A 22,356-nucleotide genomic window follows, 5' to 3' on the forward strand; every position below is an offset into this window, starting at 1 on the left:
ACTACAGATTTGCCATAAACTCAAAGAACTCACATATCTGAAACTGACTTAATATGCAGTAGGCAAGGGTGTAATTAGTTTTTAAGTAACTATAGAAGTAGAAACAAACAAGTAAACAAACCAACAACACGGACCCATTCACACATAATAGACATTTTTAGGAGGAAAGAGCATTCATAGAAGACATTAGTATAGAATATTTTATCTCCATACTGCAATTTTCAGGAGGGTAGAGTTGTTTCTAAAGACTGCAGCCATTGCACCAATTTAGGAATATCAAAATGAAGCGTCGCTCCAGTTGCAGACTACTGCTGACCTGTAAAATTGCAGGGCCCTGAGACAACTGAGAAAATCATCAAGACCAAAGATTTATTTTTACACAGCAAAGAAATTATGGCAAAATAATAATCTAAAAATTGGCTCCTATCTGGTTTTATGGCAAAATAAAAATATGAGACAACACTGCCGAATATGGCTCTTAAGACAATCTTTCAATTTAAAAGCATTGAGAAAAGGAAATACCATGCCCTCTTTTTTCTTTCTTCCCACTCCAGTTGCACATAACAGTGACACATTTCTACCACCAGTACTTATGTCTATTGATTTAAAAAAATCCAAAAACTTCTGTAGCAAGTATGAACACAATGACATTCATAACAGACAGGAGTGGATACTGCCTATGGATCAAATGGAGCTGAATGTGCAGGTGTGATATTTCAACTACTCTTTCCATTTAGGCAGTTAGTTTGTTCTTCAGCTTTCTTTCTGGAAACCCCAAGATGTGATCATCTTTTTAAAGATCCAACACTTATTTAGTAGACGGGCATTATTCTCTACATTTCCAACACATTTTCAAGCATTCTATTATTGTAGTAAGAACAGAGAACAAAACAAACAAATAAATCTTTGAATTATTTAAAGAAACATTTCTCAAGTGTATAAAAATGTTCAAAAGTGTTTATATCTCATGAAGTCTAAAACATATTTTCTATTTAAGAACCTCCAGAGGAATTGTTTCCAGGTTTGTTTTTTTCCTCTGTTAAGAGTTGGTTGGATATAATGTAGAGATTGGAAGGTTAAATCAGTTGAGCCCCAGTCAGAGATGATCACCGTAAAAGGCTCCTTCTGGCAAAAATTCAAATTTTTTTATTCTCAGCAATATCACCTCACTTTGGACAAAAACAGAAGTAATGTTAAATACTTGCTTTCAGTTGGCAGCAAGTGTCGGCTGCAAAATCCACAATACTATCTCTGTTTGGTCACTGAATGAGTCTCAATCTTAATGGTCTTCTCAGACTTAATTTACAGAATAAAATGTAATTTGCTGTTTTTGGTAACAAAATCTGTTTCTTTTCTTCATGAATTGAAGGTCTATATTATACTGTATTATACTATTCAGCTTCATACATGATAAATTAAAGGGCATGCAAATGTTACTGCACACCCAGTACTCGGGATTCTCTTCCAAGCGCGGGAAGGTGCATGGCACGTGGAGCAGGACACCCATCTGAGTCTTTTCTTTGCCTGTCATTTGCAATTTGTTGCAAATTTGTTACCAAATCTGGAACAGCCACTTAATGGCAGGCAAAGTGCCATCTTATGAATGTGGTCTGAGCACAAACCACCAAGAGATTATATATGAAAATCAAAGTTGTTCAGTGACAGCAGCATTTCAAGCTAGAAACGTCCAAGCAGCTGCGAGGGATGATCTACCCTGCCTATTTTTAATGGGATGTCTTACTGGGCCTAGAATCATTTCAGAAATTAAAAATACTTATGTAGATATGTGAAGGGAGTTTCTACAACTCTGCTAAATTCAAATCAGAATAATGCAATAGTGGTGCACTACTGGAGATTTCCAGGTGTTCTGGAGTGTTTCACAGGGAGCAGTCTGGGCACCCTGCAAAGCTGGAGGAAGCGTGCCACAGTGCCACAGCAAATGCACCACAAGCACAGGCTCTCTCCCAGACAGAACTAATGGGAAGGCTACAGCTCACTTTCCCTGGGAAATCCAGAATCACACAGAACAGTATACACAAATGTCTATGTCCCATCACACTACTATTGAGATCAGTGGATATTCTTCCACCAGCTTCCACTGAATGGCTTAACCTTGGTAGAGAGCCAGGACACGTAAATCCTGTCCTGTAAATTTAGATCAGAAGACCATTTCTGTGACTTTCATATTAGGAGATCTTTATCTCCATTATAATACATCTGACTAACAGGATTTAAGCTCTATATGCTGTTAAGCTCCTTGGGGTTACAACCACTTGATTCCTAATTCAAAAGAAGTAGGTGTGAATACTGCTTTCTCATACTGTCATGGCAACAAAATCCTCATAGCTGCAATGTCATTGTTAGTCACACAGCAAAGGACAGACAGAGGATGTTCTCTGCCTCCACCCCTCTCAAAGGTTAATACCACAAAAAAGTCTGGTTCCAAAACACTGAAACATCCGCTACTGGAACATCTATTTCAGGATCACTATAATGCAATTTTTTTCATACGTGTTGGCAGTCTCTTTAATGCCCTGTGTTTTCTGTTCTTCTTTGATAAACCAATAGTTCTTTGATATACCAACAGTATTAGTACTCAAACCTACCTGGTTTTTATGAAATATATTTTAAGAAATATTAAAAGGGTGTCTGGGTAAGAGTAAATATGTTACAAGGGACCTCAGGATTAATTTGTGAAATAATTCTAAATAAAAAAGTATAGTATTTGTAAACAGATACCAGTCTGGTGTAATGAATGCTTATATAACCTGACTTCTACATGCTAAAAAAAAAATTTAAAAATCAACTAGAACAAAGTTTAAAATATCTTTTAATTGATGATTAATTTCTACAGTGCTACAGTATTAACAATCTCTAAAACAAATATCTGAATCTATATCTCAAAAAATATTATAATTTTTGCAAGTAAATAAGTTATTAGAATTATCATTATCAACACAATTATCATATTGTGTTGCTTTCCTGTCTGTGTAAACTTCTAATGATAATGCATTTCAGAAGAAATAACAATAATAAGCAGTTGCAGAGCATTTACATTATTAAGAAACTTACAGTACAATTCTACACATATATATTCTATACACTTAGATAATTTTTTCTGCACTTACACTTTTACAAAGCCATAAACTGAAAGGAGATTCAAATACATTCAAGACCAAACAGAGAGGCAGGAGAGGTATGAATAAAAAGACAGTGTTTCAGGTGGTACATCATGACACAGAAAGTACTGAACATCACCAGCCACTACCAGCCGCAGGCGTGAAATTGCCAACAGCTTCCTAGAGAGGGCCGGAGTCACCCAACATTCAGTCCTCCACAGTTCTCTCGGGAGTACTCTCAGTTTGCTTGACACATTTGCTTTTGTGACCTAAGAGTTCACTAGGCAGGTCTTCTCCATCTGGGGAGTCATGGGGATGAGTCAGCTGGGGACATCTCTGGAGCTGTCCATCCTTCTGAAGGTGCCCGAGACCCCAGAACGGCACCAGTGGCACAGTGGCACAGCGGTGCCCGACACCAAGCCGAGAGTGCCACCCGCTGTGGAGCTGTGCCCTCCTGGAAGCCAGCTCACGGAGCTAAACTGAAACCTGCTGCTTTAGCAGCCTGGCAAAGCATCCCAGGCACTAACAACACTGCACTCACACAGAGCTCTGCAGAAAAATGGGGAGCTTGTTTTTAAACCAGCCTTTGTAACAAACACAGAATGAAACATTTTAATGGGCTTCAGTTAATCATCTATAAAAACTGTAGGTACAGCATGAATTTAAATTGTAAGCTGGTGATAAATAATACAGTAAGTCTCAGCACATTTTAAAACATACATTATAAAATAAACTTTGATTTTCAGAAGAGCTTTCACTTTTTTTTTGTTTAAAAAATCCCACTTAAAAAATCAGTCTGCCTCCCTGAAAATTTTGATTTATGAAGCCCTACTGCCTAGTGCAGAACATTTATTTGTACTAACTTTCCTTTCCTTTTTTTCTTTCTAAAGGCAGATTAATCAAGAGGTCAATTCAAAAACTAATGTAAACTATTTTAAAATTATAAATTATTATAACGATTGTGAATTGGTTTCATTCTAGTTTATTTAGTAATCATACACATATCCAATTATCCACTAAAGTAAGCTACCATGAAGACTGAGAGTACCACAGTCAGAGCACTAGCTAGACCTAGATTTAAAAGGTACCTATTTAAATCTGATCCCAGAAAAGGTCTCCATGCATCTCCTGTTAATTAGCCTTTCAATCTATCCAGGAACATGAGCCTGGCTAAGTGTAAGGTACAATGGCAGTTAGAAACAGCACCATTTCTCCAAGGCGGTTTACGCTGAACTGCACTGTTGGGACGCGTGTGCCACGCCCATCCTGCCAGGCCGGTATATCCCAAGACATGTAGGCTGCCCGATAGCAGAGGAGAGCTGAGTGGAGCAGGAGAGTTCTTTCTGTAACACCCCCTTGTGCACAGAGATCCTCCCAGCTGATCTCCTGAGCTCCCTCAGCAGAGGGTAATGTGAGCACACTGAGCTTCCTCTCATCTCCATCCTGAGGGGGGGAGGAAATGGTATCTATCAACTACTGCACACCACGGCCTCAGTGACCCCTTGGCAGATATTGCAGAAGATGCAATATCTCAGCATCATATTCCTTTCTGCTGCCCATGCCCCGAAGCTGGGATTTGACCTCCAAACATTCTGGGCTGAGCTGTGAAACAACCCAGTCTGTCCCAAAACAGCTTTTCACACTATGTGAGTGCTGTAGAGAATGTCAAGAAATCCAGCTGCTTTCAGGTAGGGTTTATACAAAAGATGGTTTCTGTTTCTACCAGGAGTAGGAAATATCACCTGATTAAAAGACATCTCCCTATTTTATGTACTGCTATTCAAAAAGTTTCAAAAGGCCATGCTCTATATTAATCCATTTCAGAAGGCCTATATAGAACAAGTAAGAAAACACTTTTATAAGGACAATTTGTTAAAGACTACATGCAAACATTAGAGACACTGATGTTTGAATACATTCTTAATCTTACGTAAGCAGGAGGATTTAAATGCTTTAGAAAAGTAGGAATATTGCAGAGAGAAAAACAAAAAAGACATGTAAAAAAGAAGTTGGAAAGAGAGCACCATATGAAAATCATACTTAAGTTTTAATGTCTATTTAACAGGTCAACTATGTTTCAAGATGGTATATTGAAATTTAAATAAACTACTTAGGATAAAATCCTAGCTCATCTGAAGTCATTGGCAAGAAGATTTTACCTGCAATCCTCATTACATTTCAGAAGATATGTTAACAGAATAGCAACCAGCAACAAGGCAAGAGGAAAAGGCCTCAAGCTGTTCCAGGGGAGGTTCAGGTTTGACATCAGTACAAATTTCTCCACAGAAAGGCTGGTCAGGCATTGGAACTGGCTCCCCAGGGAGGTGGTGGAGTCACCATTCCTGGAAGCATTCAAGAAACAGCTGGACATTGCACTTAGTGCTATAGTCTGGTTGACGTGGTGATGTTCAAAGGTTGGACTTTGTGACCTCAGAGGCCTTTTCCAACCTTACTGATTCTGTGAAAAGGAAGCTTTAGTGAAAGGTTTCAGTCAAAAAACAAGAGGAAGTAAAGAATATGTTGCTTACTTTTTTAAGGTAAATGCCATGTAAACTAATTACATGGCAATCTCTCTGGTCAATGAAACATTGAATGTGATACTGTAAGTAATTTTTAGCTTTACTTTTATTAATTCATTATTTAGCAAGACTGTTTTGTAGCTGTAAATCCATTTTTAAATTGTATCATTACCTTGTACATTGTTGCTTGATGGAAGTGCAACCCAAGATTGTAGCAAACAGTGTTGTATTGTTTTCATTTCATATGTAAAAAAATGATATAAAAATAGGTCCTTCATTAGCATATGATAATATCCTTAGGCCACAATGAAAACAAATATAATACACTTCTATAGTGCAAGTATTCCTTTTAGAAGGAATACTATCTACAGGATACTTTCATCTGATAAAGGAAATCAAAATCACATCCTTAAGTATCCAATGCATTTTGAATGAATTGATAGCTATGGTCTTCAGTGAGCTGCCCTGACAGTTAAAAAAGACACAGATCTTAGTTTCTCATATTTCATCACACTATTCTGTTTGCTAATGGAGATATATTTCCCAAAACTGCCAGTATGTTCCTCATAGTTTATAAAACAGTACTGAAAGAATGTTGGACACATACAACTGCTAGTCTGAACACATTAGCACAACTGTTTTGTGATTCAGTGTTGTAAATGCAGTTTATATTTTAAGCTTTTAATAATTTTAGCTGCATAAAAACCGAAGTAGTAAGTTAAATTAGAGCACCTTGTGTGAAATTTAAGGAATACAAAGATTATACCTTTTAAAATTTAAAGAGACACAACTGTTCTGTTTAAAGTCCACTACGCACCTGTCATATAAAAGGAAACTCATTTATGTGTAATGAAGACATGCATATATATCACAAATTCAAGGCACAACATGGAATTTGAAAGTTAGGGATATAGCAAATCCTTGGTTTTTTATCAAATTACCTGATAGACCTTTTTCTGGCATATCTCCAAATTTCAAAAAAGCTAAAGTATTATCATAGAATCATTGAAGCTAAAAATGGAAACTGCCTATTCAAATATGTAGTTCAATCTCTTGCCAACTCTAACTGAAAACCTTCCAAGACACTGTATGCATTGATAAGCACTACTGTGTCATTCTGTAACCTAACTGATCTTATCAGCAGGACCTTTCTTCTGATATTCATTGGCTATTTACCATGTTTCAAATTCATCATACCTCTGTACTTAGAAAAGCTCTTCCATGTATTTAACATATAACAAAGAAACACACATATTAATGACTCAATCTTTCCCACTTCTTTCTCACTTCAACTAGTTTTGCTATTGTTTTCTGAGCTTTCACGAGATTATCCAATTCTTCATCCCTGAGGTAACCAAAATATAAGACTGTATTCCAGAAATTACCTCAGCAATCACAAGCATTCAGATTTACAGCTGCCTGATGCAGCTCTTTCACATATGTATGCACTTCTTTTGACATCAGTGAAGCCAGAAGCAAGACAGGTTTGTTGCCTAAATTTTCAAGACTTCATACCACAATACTACATTTCCATCTTCTCTCTCTCACTAAGTATCCAAGTTTCTTCAAATGCATCACCTTTTCTCTGAATCTCCTAGGTTGTTAGATCAAAATCTTCTAATTTGTTGGACCTCTCCCACTCAGGTATCACAATATCATCTGTAACTTCTATCAATATGCTGTAGATCCTTCTTGCAGGTTATTGAAGACATAAAATAGAAATAGGTCAACACAGTATAAACAATTAATGGGGAGGGAGCAATTAAAATTGCCCAATGAGATGAATCAAAGCACAATTTATATTTTAAGATGCTAGATTAAATATATTTTATCCCACTGAGCTATTTAAAAAAAGTCAAATATCTCACCATAGCTACAGTTTTTCAATGCAATACTGATTTTTCTGTATACATAATTTAAATGTAGAATAGGAAACATGCTGACAATCAGCTTTGCTCTGCAAAGGAATCCCATTCCAGCCACTGATTAGAGAAAGGTAGACACATACTGTCTACTCCTCAGCACAAACATTTAACCAGTTAATATTACATCTATTATTCTAAGTATCTTTAAAATTACAAATGAAAATACAGGGAGGTCTAAATTTGCACTGACAATCAAGTATTCAACTCCTTTCAAAAGTCCTTCTGGAATTCTGCAGTGTGATACTGTAATTCAAAAAATGTTGAACAACATGCTACAGTACTTATGACTGGAAAGGTTATTACTTAATATAAACCTTAAATACCATTCAATTCACCTAGTCTGTGAAAAAACATCATTACCTAATTTACACTCTGATTTCCAGAAGACTCACTTTCAGTACAACTTATCAACTCCCCTTCTGTTCTTGATAATGACTATAGGTCACAACAGAACTTTCAGAATACAAGGCACAGTAGCCAACTATTCTAATTCTTAAAGCTACTTGTCAACCTACTGAAAATAAGAAAATAATTCTTTGAAGAAATGAACAATTAAAAACCAAAGTGCATCTGAGGATAAAAAGGTAGGTCTGAATATATATTAATTGCAAAAATAATACAGTCCATGATATTTTAGGCACAGTTGTTTATTCTTGTTCCATGCTTTAAAATTTGGACTCAGAAAAATCAGAGGAAGTCTTGGATTTTTACCCTCTCTTCTTTTCCTTTCCATTAAAAGCACCATGGTTACACAGCTTGAGTCAATCGTCCTTTTCCACAATCACTTCTCCATGAAGCACCCTTCTTCTCTGCCGCAGCATGTGGAAGTAGAGTTGTGGAAATACTTGATCAAAGCATAAAAGAAAGCAAATTAGATGGAAAAATTCAACAGATCACATAATGGAAAACCACAATTTTATAGAAAGATGAACTGAGTAAAAATTATGGTACACTGTGGTTGAGTTGATTAAGGTGAATAATAACAAGTCATGAGCATTGCAGCGATTTAAAAAACAACAATTACTCAAAGCTCAGACAAGGGCCCCTGAATAAATACGCTGTGTTCAAGGAACTTCATTCCAACAGTTTCCTTGTAGAAACAGGATTTAACCACATTCTGGTAGTGCTTGAAGACTTCAAATCTGTCCTAAGCATTTTTGAATTAAGACTTGGAGGAGGATACAAATCTACCCTAATTGTTCAAGTCTGGAGTAAGGAGATCCCTCTTTCCTGCCCCTCTGTCATCTATTACATTGCTATCCTTCTGACAGAGTTGATCCTTATTTTTAATGGCTAGAAAACTGGATTTCTTCCTGAAGTGTTGTTACATAAACAGATGTAAAACTGTTAGTAAGTTATCACACCTTAGATTATTTTTTATTGCCATAAATCTCTCTTGTTGGCTTTCATGATCTCTTGGGACAAAAAAAAATACAGTGTGTGTGCATATTGTAAAAGTCTGTATTGAAGGCTGCCTTCTCAAATGAATACCCTCCATGAATTCAGATCACAGACCTCTTAACTGCAGTTTTCCTGCTTTTCAATTTCTCTCACTAATCTGCTGCCTCAATGTACAGATTATAAATATATATATTTATATTCTGTTATTAATATTATCTAAAATAATACATTTCCCTAGTTTAGTCTAGTCCTATTCATGGTGGAATATCTGGTATATCAGGTTGTTTTCTCCTTGTCTTCACTGCTTAGGTAGCAGTGGAATAACACTGGAAGTTAAAGACAGATACTCTACCTCCATGGCTTCTGGTATGCATAAGTACAAGGACAAGCTGATGAAACCAGGCAATGCAGATGAAAATTTCAGCCTAACCAATTAAAGCATAGTAAAACTTGGAACAACAGAAAGCAGGCTTTTACAGCAGAAAGTTCACCAAATTTTAATACAGGCAGTGTTTATAGCATCGCTGATGTTTGATTATTATGTCGTTAAAATGTTTCTACAGTTAAACAGTACTTACGTGGCACATAGGAGAACATGACAATAATAAGGAAGTAATAGTAGTCAAAGGAGACATTGTATTTGTTGGGAAGTCTCAGTGAAAACATTCCTGTTTTCTTCACATAGGGTAAAGCAGCATATATGGTTAGCAGTTCACCTGCAACTCCAGCAGGATACAAAATGATAAAAAAGTTGTATCTGTATTGAAAAATAAAAATAATAATTAAAAAAAAAAAAAAACTTGTGAGAAACATCCCATAAACTTAAAAATTCCTCTTGTTATTATTAGTGGCATGGCACAGCAATGTATTAAAGTAGTTCCTGCACCAGAATCAAGAATCACATCATGACTTGACACAAAATATCAGTTTCAGTTACTTTCGACAGAGTTGCTTAGATTAACAACAGAATCCATTTCTCAGTGCTTTCTTTAAAAAACCCCCAAACATTGAAGCATCAGAATGTTTATATAACTTTCTAATAAAACAATCATCAAATTTTTATTCTCCAATAATGATTTTTTTAAAATGTACTATTCTTAATTCTGTTGTCACTGACAGGATTCAGACCAGGACTGAATCTCAAATTCAGATGATCCTACATATTTTCATCGCAGCGCACACACACTGGGTCAACTGTATGCACGACAATTTGTTTGAAGATAATGAAAATGTTGAAAAACATGAGAAGCCTGTTCTGCTCACTACAACATGGGAATACCACATTTACCACTAATGGAAATCGAAATAAAAAGAGAAAAGACAACGACAGTGCCAGGAATTTATCAGATCCATTTTAAAGTGAGATGATGTTAATACAAAAGGCAAAGCATCCAGTTGAAAGAAAATGTGGTTTGGCTGCCAAAGGCGACATAGGCAGTGACAAAATGAAAATTGTAATCAATAGTCTTTGTGCTGTCTTTTCATGCAGTGCGCCATGGATATGCAGGTTCTCCTAAGGAACAATTCTCCTGTTCATACAGGGAACAGCAAAGAGAGCTGTCACATGGAGAGAAAGCTACAGTGTGCACTCCCTGACCAAAGGAAATGAGATCCAAAGCAGCAGCAACTAAGCTTGAAACCCTCCCAGCAGCAGAAGGGCTTAGGAGACTCACAGATGAGCGAATCACAGAATGGTTCAGGTTGGAAGGGACCACAGAGAGCCTTCTGGTCCCACCTCCCTGCTCAAGCAGAGTTATCCTAGAGCACAGGATTGTGTCCAGACAGTTTTTGAATATATCCAGTGAGGGAGACACTAGATTGTCTCTCTGGACAATCTGTTCCAGTGCTTGGTCAACTGCACAGTAAAGAAGCTCTCCTTCATTCAGGTGGAACTTCCTGTGCGTCAGTTTCTGCCCTTTGCCTCTTGTCCTACTGCTTGGCAGCGCCAAGAAGAATGCAGATTAGATAAGAAGGAACTGATACCTTACATATTGTTTGTCTCTATGCAGTTATAAGGTAAAGATCAGAAATTCCATCTCTTGGTACTGAATTCATGCCCAGTTGTGCTGTTTGTTTATCCACAAATCTTGATGAGATATTTTAGACTCTATGAAAAAATAATATATTTTCAAGTGTTTTGTTTATATTAATATTTCACCATATGTCTCTTCAGTGAGAATGTTGGTTTTCCCTATTGTCTATATTAAGGAAACAAAATTCTGTTTTTTGAGGCACACTGACCTGAGGGCAAAAATTATCTGTCAGTGTAATATGTTCTGAGTGCATTTCTCTTTCTGAAGTCTGTATAAAAAACTACTGATTATAGTCAATCTGACTATCTTTAAGTTTGTCATTTAGTGCTTAAACAAGTCTCTCACTTAGGCACTAGCAAAAAGGTAATGTTTTATAAGAATGGACATAAATATCAGACATATCAAAGGAGTGCATTAGAAGCATCAAACCTGCATTATCTATAAAACAAAAATGAAGGAAAATAACAAACTCTTTTTAAAATAAGAGTTGCCTGTAATGAATGTAGTTTAGATATTTTTCTTCTAACGTAATAACTCTGCCTTACATGTATTTTTCAAATAATGACCACGTAGAATACAATGTAAGTCTCCTGATAAACACACACAGTGTCTGTAGTGTATGTGATCTAGTGGCCAACATTAAGTATGCTTCAAAATCAAAAAAAGTCTTGATATGGAACACGATTTTTGGTGGGCTAAACTAAGTCCGTATTTAACTTCTCTACATGGATATAATCTTACAAAAGCTCTGCTAGAGCAGAACTTTTTATAAAGTAATAATACAGATTGAGTGACAACTCCCCCATTTTCAAAGAACTAATATCTACAAAGACTAGCAAAAGTGCTTAATTTTGAGCACTGTATTCAAGAGCATCATAAAGAGTCACTGCAAACTAAAAGATGACTCCAAAGATAGAGAAAAAAATTAGAGTAAGTGAAAGCAGAGTTCAAACTGTGAGACACAGAAAGCAAAGAAAAAAAACATACCCCAAAAACCTCATCTAAGATATTTTTAACATTTTAAACCAAGCAACAATAATCTCAAGCACAGAAAGCAACTGACTTGCACTTCGCTGACACATAACCAAAGCCCAAACATCTGCTCTCCAGTGTGTTAGTTCAGCATGCCTGAAACCAACATGCACAGAATCATGAGAAACTCAAGTGCAAGACATCTCCACCTGGCCCATTTAATGAAGTATGGCAAATGGTTGAGCAGGTTGAATGTGTAGAAGGAATATCGAGTAATCTCTGTCACAGTCCATACGACCAGAAAAAGAATAACGCTCTCCTCATTCTGGATCTGCAGAAGTATAAAGAACCAACATTTTCTCCATCCTTAGGCTTCTTTTCTTTCTCTTTAAGATACATAGAGCAGAACTAATGTCTTGTAAAGAAAAATTTTGTCACAAAAGTGATATGCTGAAACCATTACCATGTACAGTTCATTATCATATGTGTTTACTAACATACAGACATTTGCCAACTGAGCAATCTTCCTCCATTATGCAAATATCAAAATATAAAACCCTATAATTATGCTTATTCCTCCTCTTTATTCTCTACCTACATTCCACTAGACTATCTAACTATCCCTCTTTCATTTGTGGTTGACCTACTTGTTTATGTTCTTACTCCTCAAAACAGCAAGAACAACAAAGTGCCACAGAAGATATGTTCTTCTCATAATCACTTTTTAATCCTTCTGCATTTCACTACTCCATTTCCTAGACTTTCTCTTACTTTTTATCTTGCTTCTTCTTCAATGTAATATGTCCATCTCCATGAAACTTTAGACAAAAGGAATTGCTTTATATAACCTACTAACTGGAACTTGGTCACAGAAGATCAAGTTTGGCAGACTTCAGGGAGCTCTAAGATAGTTAGGAGCTGGAGCACAGATGGCTCAGTAAATGAAGAGTAGTTGGCAGACAAGGAGCTTTGGGTAAACTCACTCAACAATCCTGTGTAAGATTTAAGTTCTGAGTCATTAAACTGCCTCATTCGTAGGTAGCACATCTCTGCTGTTTCAAAACATCACTTCTTTCTCACTCTGAGAGACCAAATAAACAAAAGTCCCCAAATACAAAGAAGGCACCTGGGGATCTATTACAAACACTACCTTCTGTGAGGAAGAATTACACACAAGTAATTTTCTTTCCTTTAAGAGGGGAGGAATTTTGTAATACACTTCTATGCCTGAAGGCTGAAAAGCTCCAGGGATGTCTGTGAAATAGAATAAAGCAACACAAGTTTTGTTAAAATTACAAAATAGGGAAATGATTTTTCAAAATAAAATGCAACATGGTGACAAAGCTTAATATACCTCTGAGATGCTGAAAATCCACAACTCTGTCAAAAATCAAGAATTGTAACTGCTCATAAAATTGCACCCTCAATGTGTCAGTCAAAGAAGGTGCACTTTTAGCAGAAGGATCTCACCAACATCATAAAGAAAATGGAGACACAAAAATAGCACAAAATCACAAAGAGCAGCAGCTGAAGTGCACAGACAGCCAAACAAATTAGCAAAGGTAAAGACAGATTTAGGCTCTTCTTTGCCTCATGCAATTAGAGACAAACATTGATAACTCAAACTTGGATTCAAGTCACAGTGCTAAATCCAAGCAGAAGAGCTTTAAATAAGTATGCAGAGAATTCCTATCTGCTGCCTTGCAAATCTGCAGTCAAGTGGGGAGGTCTGGCTCTGGCTATTATCACTGATGTGCCTCTCACCACCTAAAGTGAGCCTGAACATTCATGCCTGCTAAGCGATAACAGCGTGAAATACAATCAGACATACATTCAAATGTATTCCTTTTTGGACATAGTTTGGCCTACACTAGTGTAGATAGAAGAAATAAAAGAAATTGCTGGATATGCTAAAGATTTAGTCCACTGCAGATAATAAAAACTGGCAAAATGCAGTGCTATAGTTCAGCTCATGTACAGACATTCAATATAAAAATCTTGTTAAACTTTGAGACCTTTTGCCTTACAGAAAAATATAAAAAGTTAGATTATTTAAAAAAAAAAAAAATCACAAACCAGAAACCAAAACACCACCAAAAAGAAAAAAGAAAAAACAAAAAAAAAAAGCTAACAAAACAAAACAAAGCAAGCAAACAAACAAACAAACAAAAAACACAGTGAAAAGCCCAAATAATTTATTCCATGTTAAGAAAATTGACAGTAAAGGAAAAGATGTAGTGTAGAAAACAAGTTCTCTTGTGAAATGAAACGAAGATTTGATAACTGAGGCAGGTGCCAGATTAATTCGTCTGCAGAAAGGCCTATGCCATCTGCTGGCGAGACAGTTTAATGGCTCAGCTTTTCAAGTTCTGAAGAAATCCAGGAGCACAAAATCAATCACTTAATTTTTTTACCTGTCTTTCATAGAAAGGACACCTCACAAACTGAACCTAATGCCCTACCAACTAGCTGTGAGCTGCTTGTTCCATTCTTCTAGTGGATCACTAGCCTTACAACAGCCACCTACACCCAGACAAATAAACCATTGTCATTTACACAGGTCCTTATGCGCCATTGTGACACACTGGATGTCACTGAATGTTAATGCTACCATAATATTAAATTTTGAGATTTCTAAAAAATTTGCAAAATCACAACCATGTTTATCCATGTGAATTCAATTTAAGACATAAATTTACATTTTATTTAGATGGATCAGCAAGTGCTAATTAACATTTTTGAAAGGGAACTGTTAACACTAGGGTAGTTTTGCTTGTAAATAATAGGAGTAGTCATTGATTTCATTTGGGCAGACCACGGAGGGCATGATGCTGAAGACACTGCTGATTCACAGCTAAGACCCAGACTCAGTCTCCTGGCAAGAATAACACAAATTCTATTTTGTAACCCTAATTTCCAAAACTGCACTCAAATATGTAGGCATTCTCTACAGGAATATAATTTTTAGATTGGTCTTTCTTGTGATATGAGAACTGTAGTAATAGCTTTTCCTTAAAAGCAATCAAAACATAATTTGCTCACACACATACCTGTTTTATACTATGTGCAATGAACCACACCATGAAGATTCTTGAACTCACTTGGACCCCAGTCACAAGCACAGATGTGCGAACTATTCCTTAAAAAGAGAAACATGTTATCTCTGTTCCACAATTCACATTGTAACTAGTTACAGGAGTAATGAAAACAAAGAACTCACCAACTGCACAGTGGATTACCTGTAAATAAAAATAAATCAGAGATTACTAATGTGCAGCATGCTACTAGCTACCCTATAAACATGGCCTTTTGATATTAATATAAACCTAGGCCCAATTCTGGTTTTTGTCTCCACTAACGGTCTTTGAAAGAAATACATGGCAGAGCCCTGGCAATCAGTGTTGGGATGGTCTCAATATCTGAGTTGTGCAACTACATGAAAGACATTTGTTTTCCAAATTAATCATAAATATTAGACATTTAGATACTTACAAAGCATTTTATTCAACTAGCAAGCTCCTCTTCCTTTACCTTATTCAAAGAAGAATTTTACAGGACAGTGCAGAGAAAGTCATATAAGGAACACAAAACACACAGTAATTTTAAAATGTTTTGCATTCATTACAGATTAATAACATTATTATACTTTTGTCAATGACAGGTATGAAGCTTTAGATGCAGTATATTTTCTGGTCAGTAATGCTTAGCAAATGAAGTGCTTTTCATTGTTTTGGCAGGTTTGAATAGAATTACTTACTGTGAAAGTTTAAAAGAACAAAAGCCTATATACAGCTGGTGACATGATTTTAACAGCCGTTTGAACCAGAGATATTGTAGGCAGATTGAGAAAAAATGTAGATAGACATTTCTTGTTGTGCGTAGATAGACATTTCTTGTTGTGCCTGGGAAAGGACTGCCAGTGCTCCATAAACCCAGCAATAAAGCTTCATTCCACAGATTTACCAGAACTGAGACCACTAGTGCATAGTTTGCAAAAGTATTACTTAAAGAATACTTGGCACATCTTGCATAGACCCTGTTGCAATGGATTATATGGGGTAGTAAGTCCAACATAAAGAATGTAAGGTCAGCTATAACCTCTGAGATGGTGATATCTACTACACTAGAGGGCTGATCTGCTGGCTGTGATGCCTTCGAGATTTTGCCTTTTGCATTAAAGACTCTCAAATCAAAGCAGTTCCCAGGCACTGATTTAAAGAAATATTGGAACTAAGTTTGAAAAACACGTGCCCATTTGTTTCAAGTAATCACCTTGCCCCGCCCCCAAAACTTCATTAAATAATAAAGCAAAAAGGACTTGTAGTACTAATATAATATTTTTATTTTAAATTAAGGATACTAATGTGTTTTGCCTATGATATGCATCATCCAGTAAAGCAAACTAATGTTTAAAATTTACCTCAAGCAAAGCAAATGTCTGGAAAAATTTAAGCGTCTTTTGAACGCTCCTGAATAAGCCTCTATGTGTTCCTTTCTGTATATAAAACCGCACCATGGCAATACCTAATACCAGCCACCTATAAAAGAAAGAGAATGGATACATTTCAAATTAGAATTCTAAAAATATCCATCCATCATAAATAATTTAGTATTTTTCTTCACAGATTAACTTTGATTCTTCACTGTCAGTGTTCTTAGATCATCAAAAATATCTTTAGACATAAATAGTATATAATATTATGTAAACATTACACTCATCTCTTTACTTGGAAAAGAATGGAGAATAACTTGCTGCCTTCCAAGGACTGACTTAATTGAGGAAACCCCCCAAAACCACCCATCCATTTGACTTTTCTCTAGCAGTGACTACATATTTTTACTATTAAATCCTCATGCATCTTGACTATTTAATACTGTTATTTGAAACCACACGAGCTTGGCACTGAAGTCACTGTTCAGACTGCAAGTTTGTAAAAGAAAAGGACTGGAATTTAGGTATATCAGTTTTATCTTTTTCATGGCCCCTCAACTCATCAATTTCAGGACTGACTAGTGATCTTAATGCTCCTGTTTGTAATTGTCCAAATGAAGTTACCAGTAACTACAATTATGTTTTCCAAAGTGTTGAGAAGTGTTTTAAAAGTTGACTTAAAAATCAGAGTCCAGACTGCTGAAAGATGGGTGCTTCTGACTTCCAGAAGCAGATATATTTGACTAGCACATTTGAGGAGGTTGGATAAATTTATTTTGGGGGTTTTTTTTGAAACTGAACAATGATGCTAACTAATAACCCTTCCAATGTAAAAGAAAGAAAAACTGATAATATCTTTTAATCATAGTAGAATGTGACATAAAACTCAAATTGAGATTTAGAGTGGAAATTAAAAAAAAAAACAAAAACACATCTAAACTGTGTTTAGATCCCACTATCAGGACTCTGTAAAATAATCCAAGGCACAAAGAATTCCTTCCACGTAACAAACTCATTCTTATATAATCAAGATTTTTAAAACCATGCACTTTATGTTCCTTAATCATGGGATTGGTTGGGTAGGAATGGATCTGAGAGATCATCTCATTCCAACCCCCTCTGCCATAAGCAGGGACACCTCCCACCAGACAAGGTCACTCAGGGCCCCATCCAAGCTGGCTTTGAACACTTGCAGGGATGGGGCACCCACAGGTTCTTTGGGCAACCTCTGCAAGTGCCTTACCACTCTCTGAGTAAAGAATTTCTTCCCACTATCTAACCTAAACCTGCCCTCTTTCAGTTTAAAGCCATTGTACCTTATTCTATCACTACAGGCCCTTTGAGAAGTTCCTCCCCAGCTGTCCTGTGGGCTCCCTTCAGGAACTGAAAGGTCGCAACTATGTCATCCTGGAGCCTTCCATTCTCCAGACTGAAAAAACCCAACTCTCTGAGGCTTTCAGACCTATGCCTATTCTTAAAACATCACATTAGCAAGAAGACTGAAAACTTTAGGTTTCAATACAAAAAGGCTAAGAAAGTACAAAATTTCTCCAACATAGGCGTAACAAGAGCTATGGATGGCTATTTTGAAAGGTAGAAATAAAAATCAAAAATGACAAAAATTTTAGTTCAACGTCTTCTCTGTTGTTGCTGGAAACAATTACTCAGTCCTTTCATCTCCACTAAAGCCATAGCAAGCATATTCTACAGCAACATGAGCTCTGGCTAAGGAAGTGCCCAAGTGACAAAGCAGAAGGGTCTCAGAAATACTCAGAGGCAGATTCAGAGAGATCATAAACATTCAGAGAAATATTTACACAAACATTTGGATAAATGTTTAACTCATCTTCTGGTAGCCCTCCCTGAGCATAAGGTACAGGCTAGCACTGGAAATAGGGTACCTAGAAACAGTAATTTTTGGTCAGATCCATCCTGCTGTAACAACGTGAGAGCCGCCTGGACCCTGAGAGCTCCCTGCTCACCTCGGATGGCACGGACTGCAGTATCAGCCCCTTGACAACTCCTACGCACGGCGGCCACTGCTATGCAGTCACTTGGCCTGCCCCATTCCGGCACTTCATGACAGCATTTCAAACTCACATATGGTTAGTCAGGCTTCCCCACACAGCAGGAACGATCCCCCTCTTTGATCCCTTCTACTTTAAGCCCATGAATCCCATCTGTCAGGACTCCAAAATTTTCCCCTACAAGTGTTACCTAGATTTTACAACGGATTTTAAATATGAGTTTTCAGGTTGTCTCCCACCACTATGGAAATGAGGAATTACTGGAATATCACTGGCAGTCTTTCACAGTGGAGCTGCTTTGTTTTCTAGTGAGGTGTTTGACAAGAGGAAGGTGACGGTGAGTTTACATCCAGCTGGCAGCACAAATGTGACAGCAACAGCTCTGCCCGAGACTTAAGACTGAGAAGTCATAATACACTTAACCTAACAAAGCATTTTCTGCATCTCATTCCACACCCAAACCGTTGCAGAGAAGTAATCTTGGACTACACTCAGAATCAAAGATGGCAAATGGATTTTTCTTAAATGATTTTTTTTTTATGTGGACATAAATTTCTGTAGATAGATTTATTTAGCTGTCAGTGGCTTTGACTTTGCATCTCAGGAAAGTCCTCATACTGATTATTACAAATCACCAGGAAATGAAAAACACTTTCTGTAATAAAGGCAGCATCTCCAGTTGGGACTTTCAGCAAGACTGAGTATTGCTGTCATTTTAGTCCCTTAAATCTGTTTAGAAACAAAGAAAAGCTGTGGGTTTTTTTTATTAGAATGGCTGTTAACATGTAGTTATGCCTTCATTTGTTAAAATTCCAGAAACATTTTGCTGTATTGCACTGCCTAGATAACTGGGCAAATATACTATTCTAGTTAAATATTTATCCTGTGTAGCATCTCTGTTAAGTATAGCTGCATTTCAAATATGTATTTTTTCTTAAATTAATATAGGAGATCTCTTTATAGATATTTAAAGATATCTTTAGAGATATACTTTATCTCTAAAATATAATCATAAATGATTATAAGACTTTACTCCTCTTCTTTTCTTTGTTTCAACATAAAAATATCCAATTTTGCATGTCTTAATTTCTTTTGCTATGAATGGAAAATGGGAGAGAAGGAAGTGCGAGATACTGAAGTGGCACCTAAGGTCAAAACTAATATGGTTCGATAATCTTTTAGAGACATATAAAAGTCAGTGACAAGAGTCAGGGTTCATTAGCAAATTCACACATGGAGCACAAGACTTGTAATTCAATGAGGTAACATTAACCTCACATAAAAGCACTTTTCAAAAAGTGCTGCAGTAATTCATGAACGGACTTGAATACATGTTCAAGATTCACAGTTGCTAGTGAGAAGAAAGCCATTACGATCACATTCCTGGCTTTCTCCATCAGTGCTTGAGCTCCTGCCTCAACTGCGGTGCTTAGATTTACCCAAGGGCAGTGAGATAACCCATTAATAACCAAAATAAAGCTGCTCTCATGAGGAATATCACATTAGAAGTTATAAATTTTTGGGGGGCTTTTTGGTTTTTTTTTTTAAGTCTCAGCTTTCGTTTAAGCATGTGGAAATGAATAGGTTGGGGGTTTTTCCCCCAAGAGCTAGTGAACAGGGAAAAAATTTCCAAGAAGTGAGAATATGTGCCTCGAGCGCTAACAACATAAACCTGACTGCTCTTACGATCTGTTATCCACAATAAATACCCTCTTTCCTCACAGCAAAGCCTCGCAGCACGGAGCACAAGCTCCAGTGAACCTCCTGGGCCGGGGCAGCTCTTCCCTCCAGCCGCGGGCCGCGCTGCCTTTGGACAGCTCTGCCCGCCGGGAGCCGGGGCGGGCTCATCCCGCTCAGAGCCGGGGCGCACCGACCCGGGAGCGCCGTCCCACACGGCACCACCCCGGCCCCGGAGCCCCGCCGGCACCCGGGAGCGCTGTGGGCTCCCCGCGGGCGGCCAGCAGCCCCCTCCGCATCCGGCGAGGCCGCGCAGAGGGACGCGGCTCCCCCGCCCGGCATTCCGGTCCCGGCTATACTTAACCTCTGCGGCGGGCGCGGGGCGACGCGCCGGCGGCGGAGCGCTGCACCGTATTAGGCAATGCCCGGCAGGCGAGGAGAACCCCGCTCCTACGGCGGCTCCCCCGCGTCCCGGTTCTCCCGCCCGGCCCCCGCCTCGCCCCGGCCGCGCCGCCCGCGCTCCGCGCCCCGCGGAGGCGCCGCGCTGCCGCCCGCGCCCGCTCACCCAGCCGTCATGGCGACGTTGTAGAAAATGAGCCAGGTCGTGGCCAGGGCGCCCAGCTTCTTCTTCTTCTTGCCGTTCTCCTTCTCCTCCGCCGCGCCGTTGCCGCCTCCGTCCTCCTCGCTGGACGCCATGGTTCCCCGGCCGGGAGCGCGGCGGGGAGGAGGGGCTCCCTCCGCGGCGGGGCTGGGGCCGCGCTGACAGCCGGACCGGGCGCTGTCTCTCACCCCATCTGTCTTCCCCGAGGGCCGCTGCCGCCGCCAGCGGCTCACATGGCCCTGCGCGCTCCTCCCTCCGCGCCGCGGGTCTCCCCGGGTCAGCCGCAGCCCGCGGGGGCGGGGGAGCCTCCATCGGCGGGGAGATCCGGGTGGATGGAACCTGGCCTTGCTGCTGACCGCGGGGCAGCGGGCACAGCCCCCCTCAGAAAGAGTGACAGAAAATAGCGCAGCTCTTGGAAAGACAGAAATATTGTCTGAGACCGAGCACCTGGGAGTCCGGCCAGAGACCGTCTGGTGCGAATATGCCCAGGCCCTCACCTCAGCGGCCAAACAGCCACCTGCCAGGGCGACCTCCAGAGTGGTCGATCTCCATAAATACCGCCCTCAATACATGAGGAAGACTAAGGCTCACACCTGAGACGGGGAAATTTCTTCCAAGGGCCCGAAGAGCACCCGGGTGGCAGACTGAAGGATGAGATTTGAGTATGCCATGTTACCTCGTGTGAAAAGTGCATATTACATGGCTCTACGCAAGATATTTACTATATGTGTTGTGTTGTGTTAATTGTTGGTGTTGTATTAATATTTTGATAGTATAGTAAATGAAGTTTTGTAGTTAAAGTGTAGTTTTTGTATGCCAACCACAGGAAAACGTAAATCTTTCAGAGAAAAAAAGAATTTCCTACTTCCTTACCAGAAGAAACCAACTCCTCCTGCCTCTCTCAGCCTTGAGAATGCCACAGAGATTAAAGGAAAAAAAGTGATACTAACCAGAGACGGTTCTTTGTTTAAATAAAGTTTATGCATCATGTATGAAATATATGAATATTCAACAGGCTATTGCTTTTAAGAGATAGTCCTTTGTTAGCAGGGGTCCTTCTCCAGAGCTTGTGGCTCGGGAGAGGCACCCAGACATCTGTAACTTGGTTTTTATTGTCTCGTATTGTCATAACTCTAAAATTGTTCAATTTTTACTCTAATTCTATTTTTATAACCATCTTATTTACTATTAAACTTTTAAAATTTTAAAACAAGTGATTGGCGTTTTTCACACCTCGTAAATGTCTGCTTTCTGTGCAAGTGCACAGTGAAGCTAAGCCAGGACAGGTAGCATTGCTGGGACTGGCTCTGGAAGGGGGACAGCCTTAGCCTGAGCTAATGTGACATGATGCTTCAAAAGTGGACTGGACCCACTGTCCTGACATCTTTCTCCATCTCTTCTAGCCAGGGGATGCAGGCTCCCCATTTCCACAGCTAAGCATGGTGACCATGGCCTCTCAGCCCAAACACCTCAGACACAGGCATATACAGACAGAAGAATTCCAAAACTGCCTCAGGATATCTTTGAAATGCTTCTTGTTCAGTAGAATTTAGGAAGTCCAAGTCTATCTACTTTAGGATGAGGTGTGTATCTCGATGCTGAAGACACGGATGTCTCAGGCCAAGGCCCTTCATATAAAGATAAGCAGAT

The 22,356-nt window shown here is 38.6% G+C and overlaps 1 protein-coding gene across 2 annotated transcripts; it reads right to left on the reverse strand.

The window, feature by feature from the left end:
* Nucleotides 1-2,814: 2,814 nt before the first annotated feature.
* On the reverse strand, nt 2,815-20,919 carry HACD1 (3-hydroxyacyl-CoA dehydratase 1). Of its 2 annotated transcripts, none has more exons than XM_040060087.2 (7): nt 20,671-20,919; nt 16,390-16,507; nt 15,190-15,208; nt 15,020-15,102; nt 12,179-12,300; nt 9,543-9,721; nt 2,815-8,407 (listed from the first exon to the last, which is right to left on the reverse strand). In XM_040060087.2, the coding sequence occupies exons 1-7, from the start codon at nt 20,799-20,801 to the stop codon at nt 8,325-8,327; spliced, it is 735 nt and encodes a 244-aa protein (XP_039916021.1). In that variant the 5' UTR covers nt 20,802-20,919; the 3' UTR covers nt 2,815-8,324. The 2 variants fall into 2 exon arrangements, with proteins under 2 accessions (XP_039916021.1, XP_039916011.1); XM_040060077.1 differs by having other exon boundaries at nt 15,020-15,108; nt 20,671-20,912.
* Nucleotides 20,920-22,356: the final 1,437 nt, after the last annotated feature.

The sequence above is a fragment of the Hirundo rustica genome, chromosome 1, assembly GCF_015227805.2.
Source record: "Hirundo rustica isolate bHirRus1 chromosome 1, bHirRus1.pri.v3, whole genome shotgun sequence".
NCBI lineage: Eukaryota > Metazoa > Chordata > Aves > Passeriformes > Hirundinidae > Hirundo > Hirundo rustica.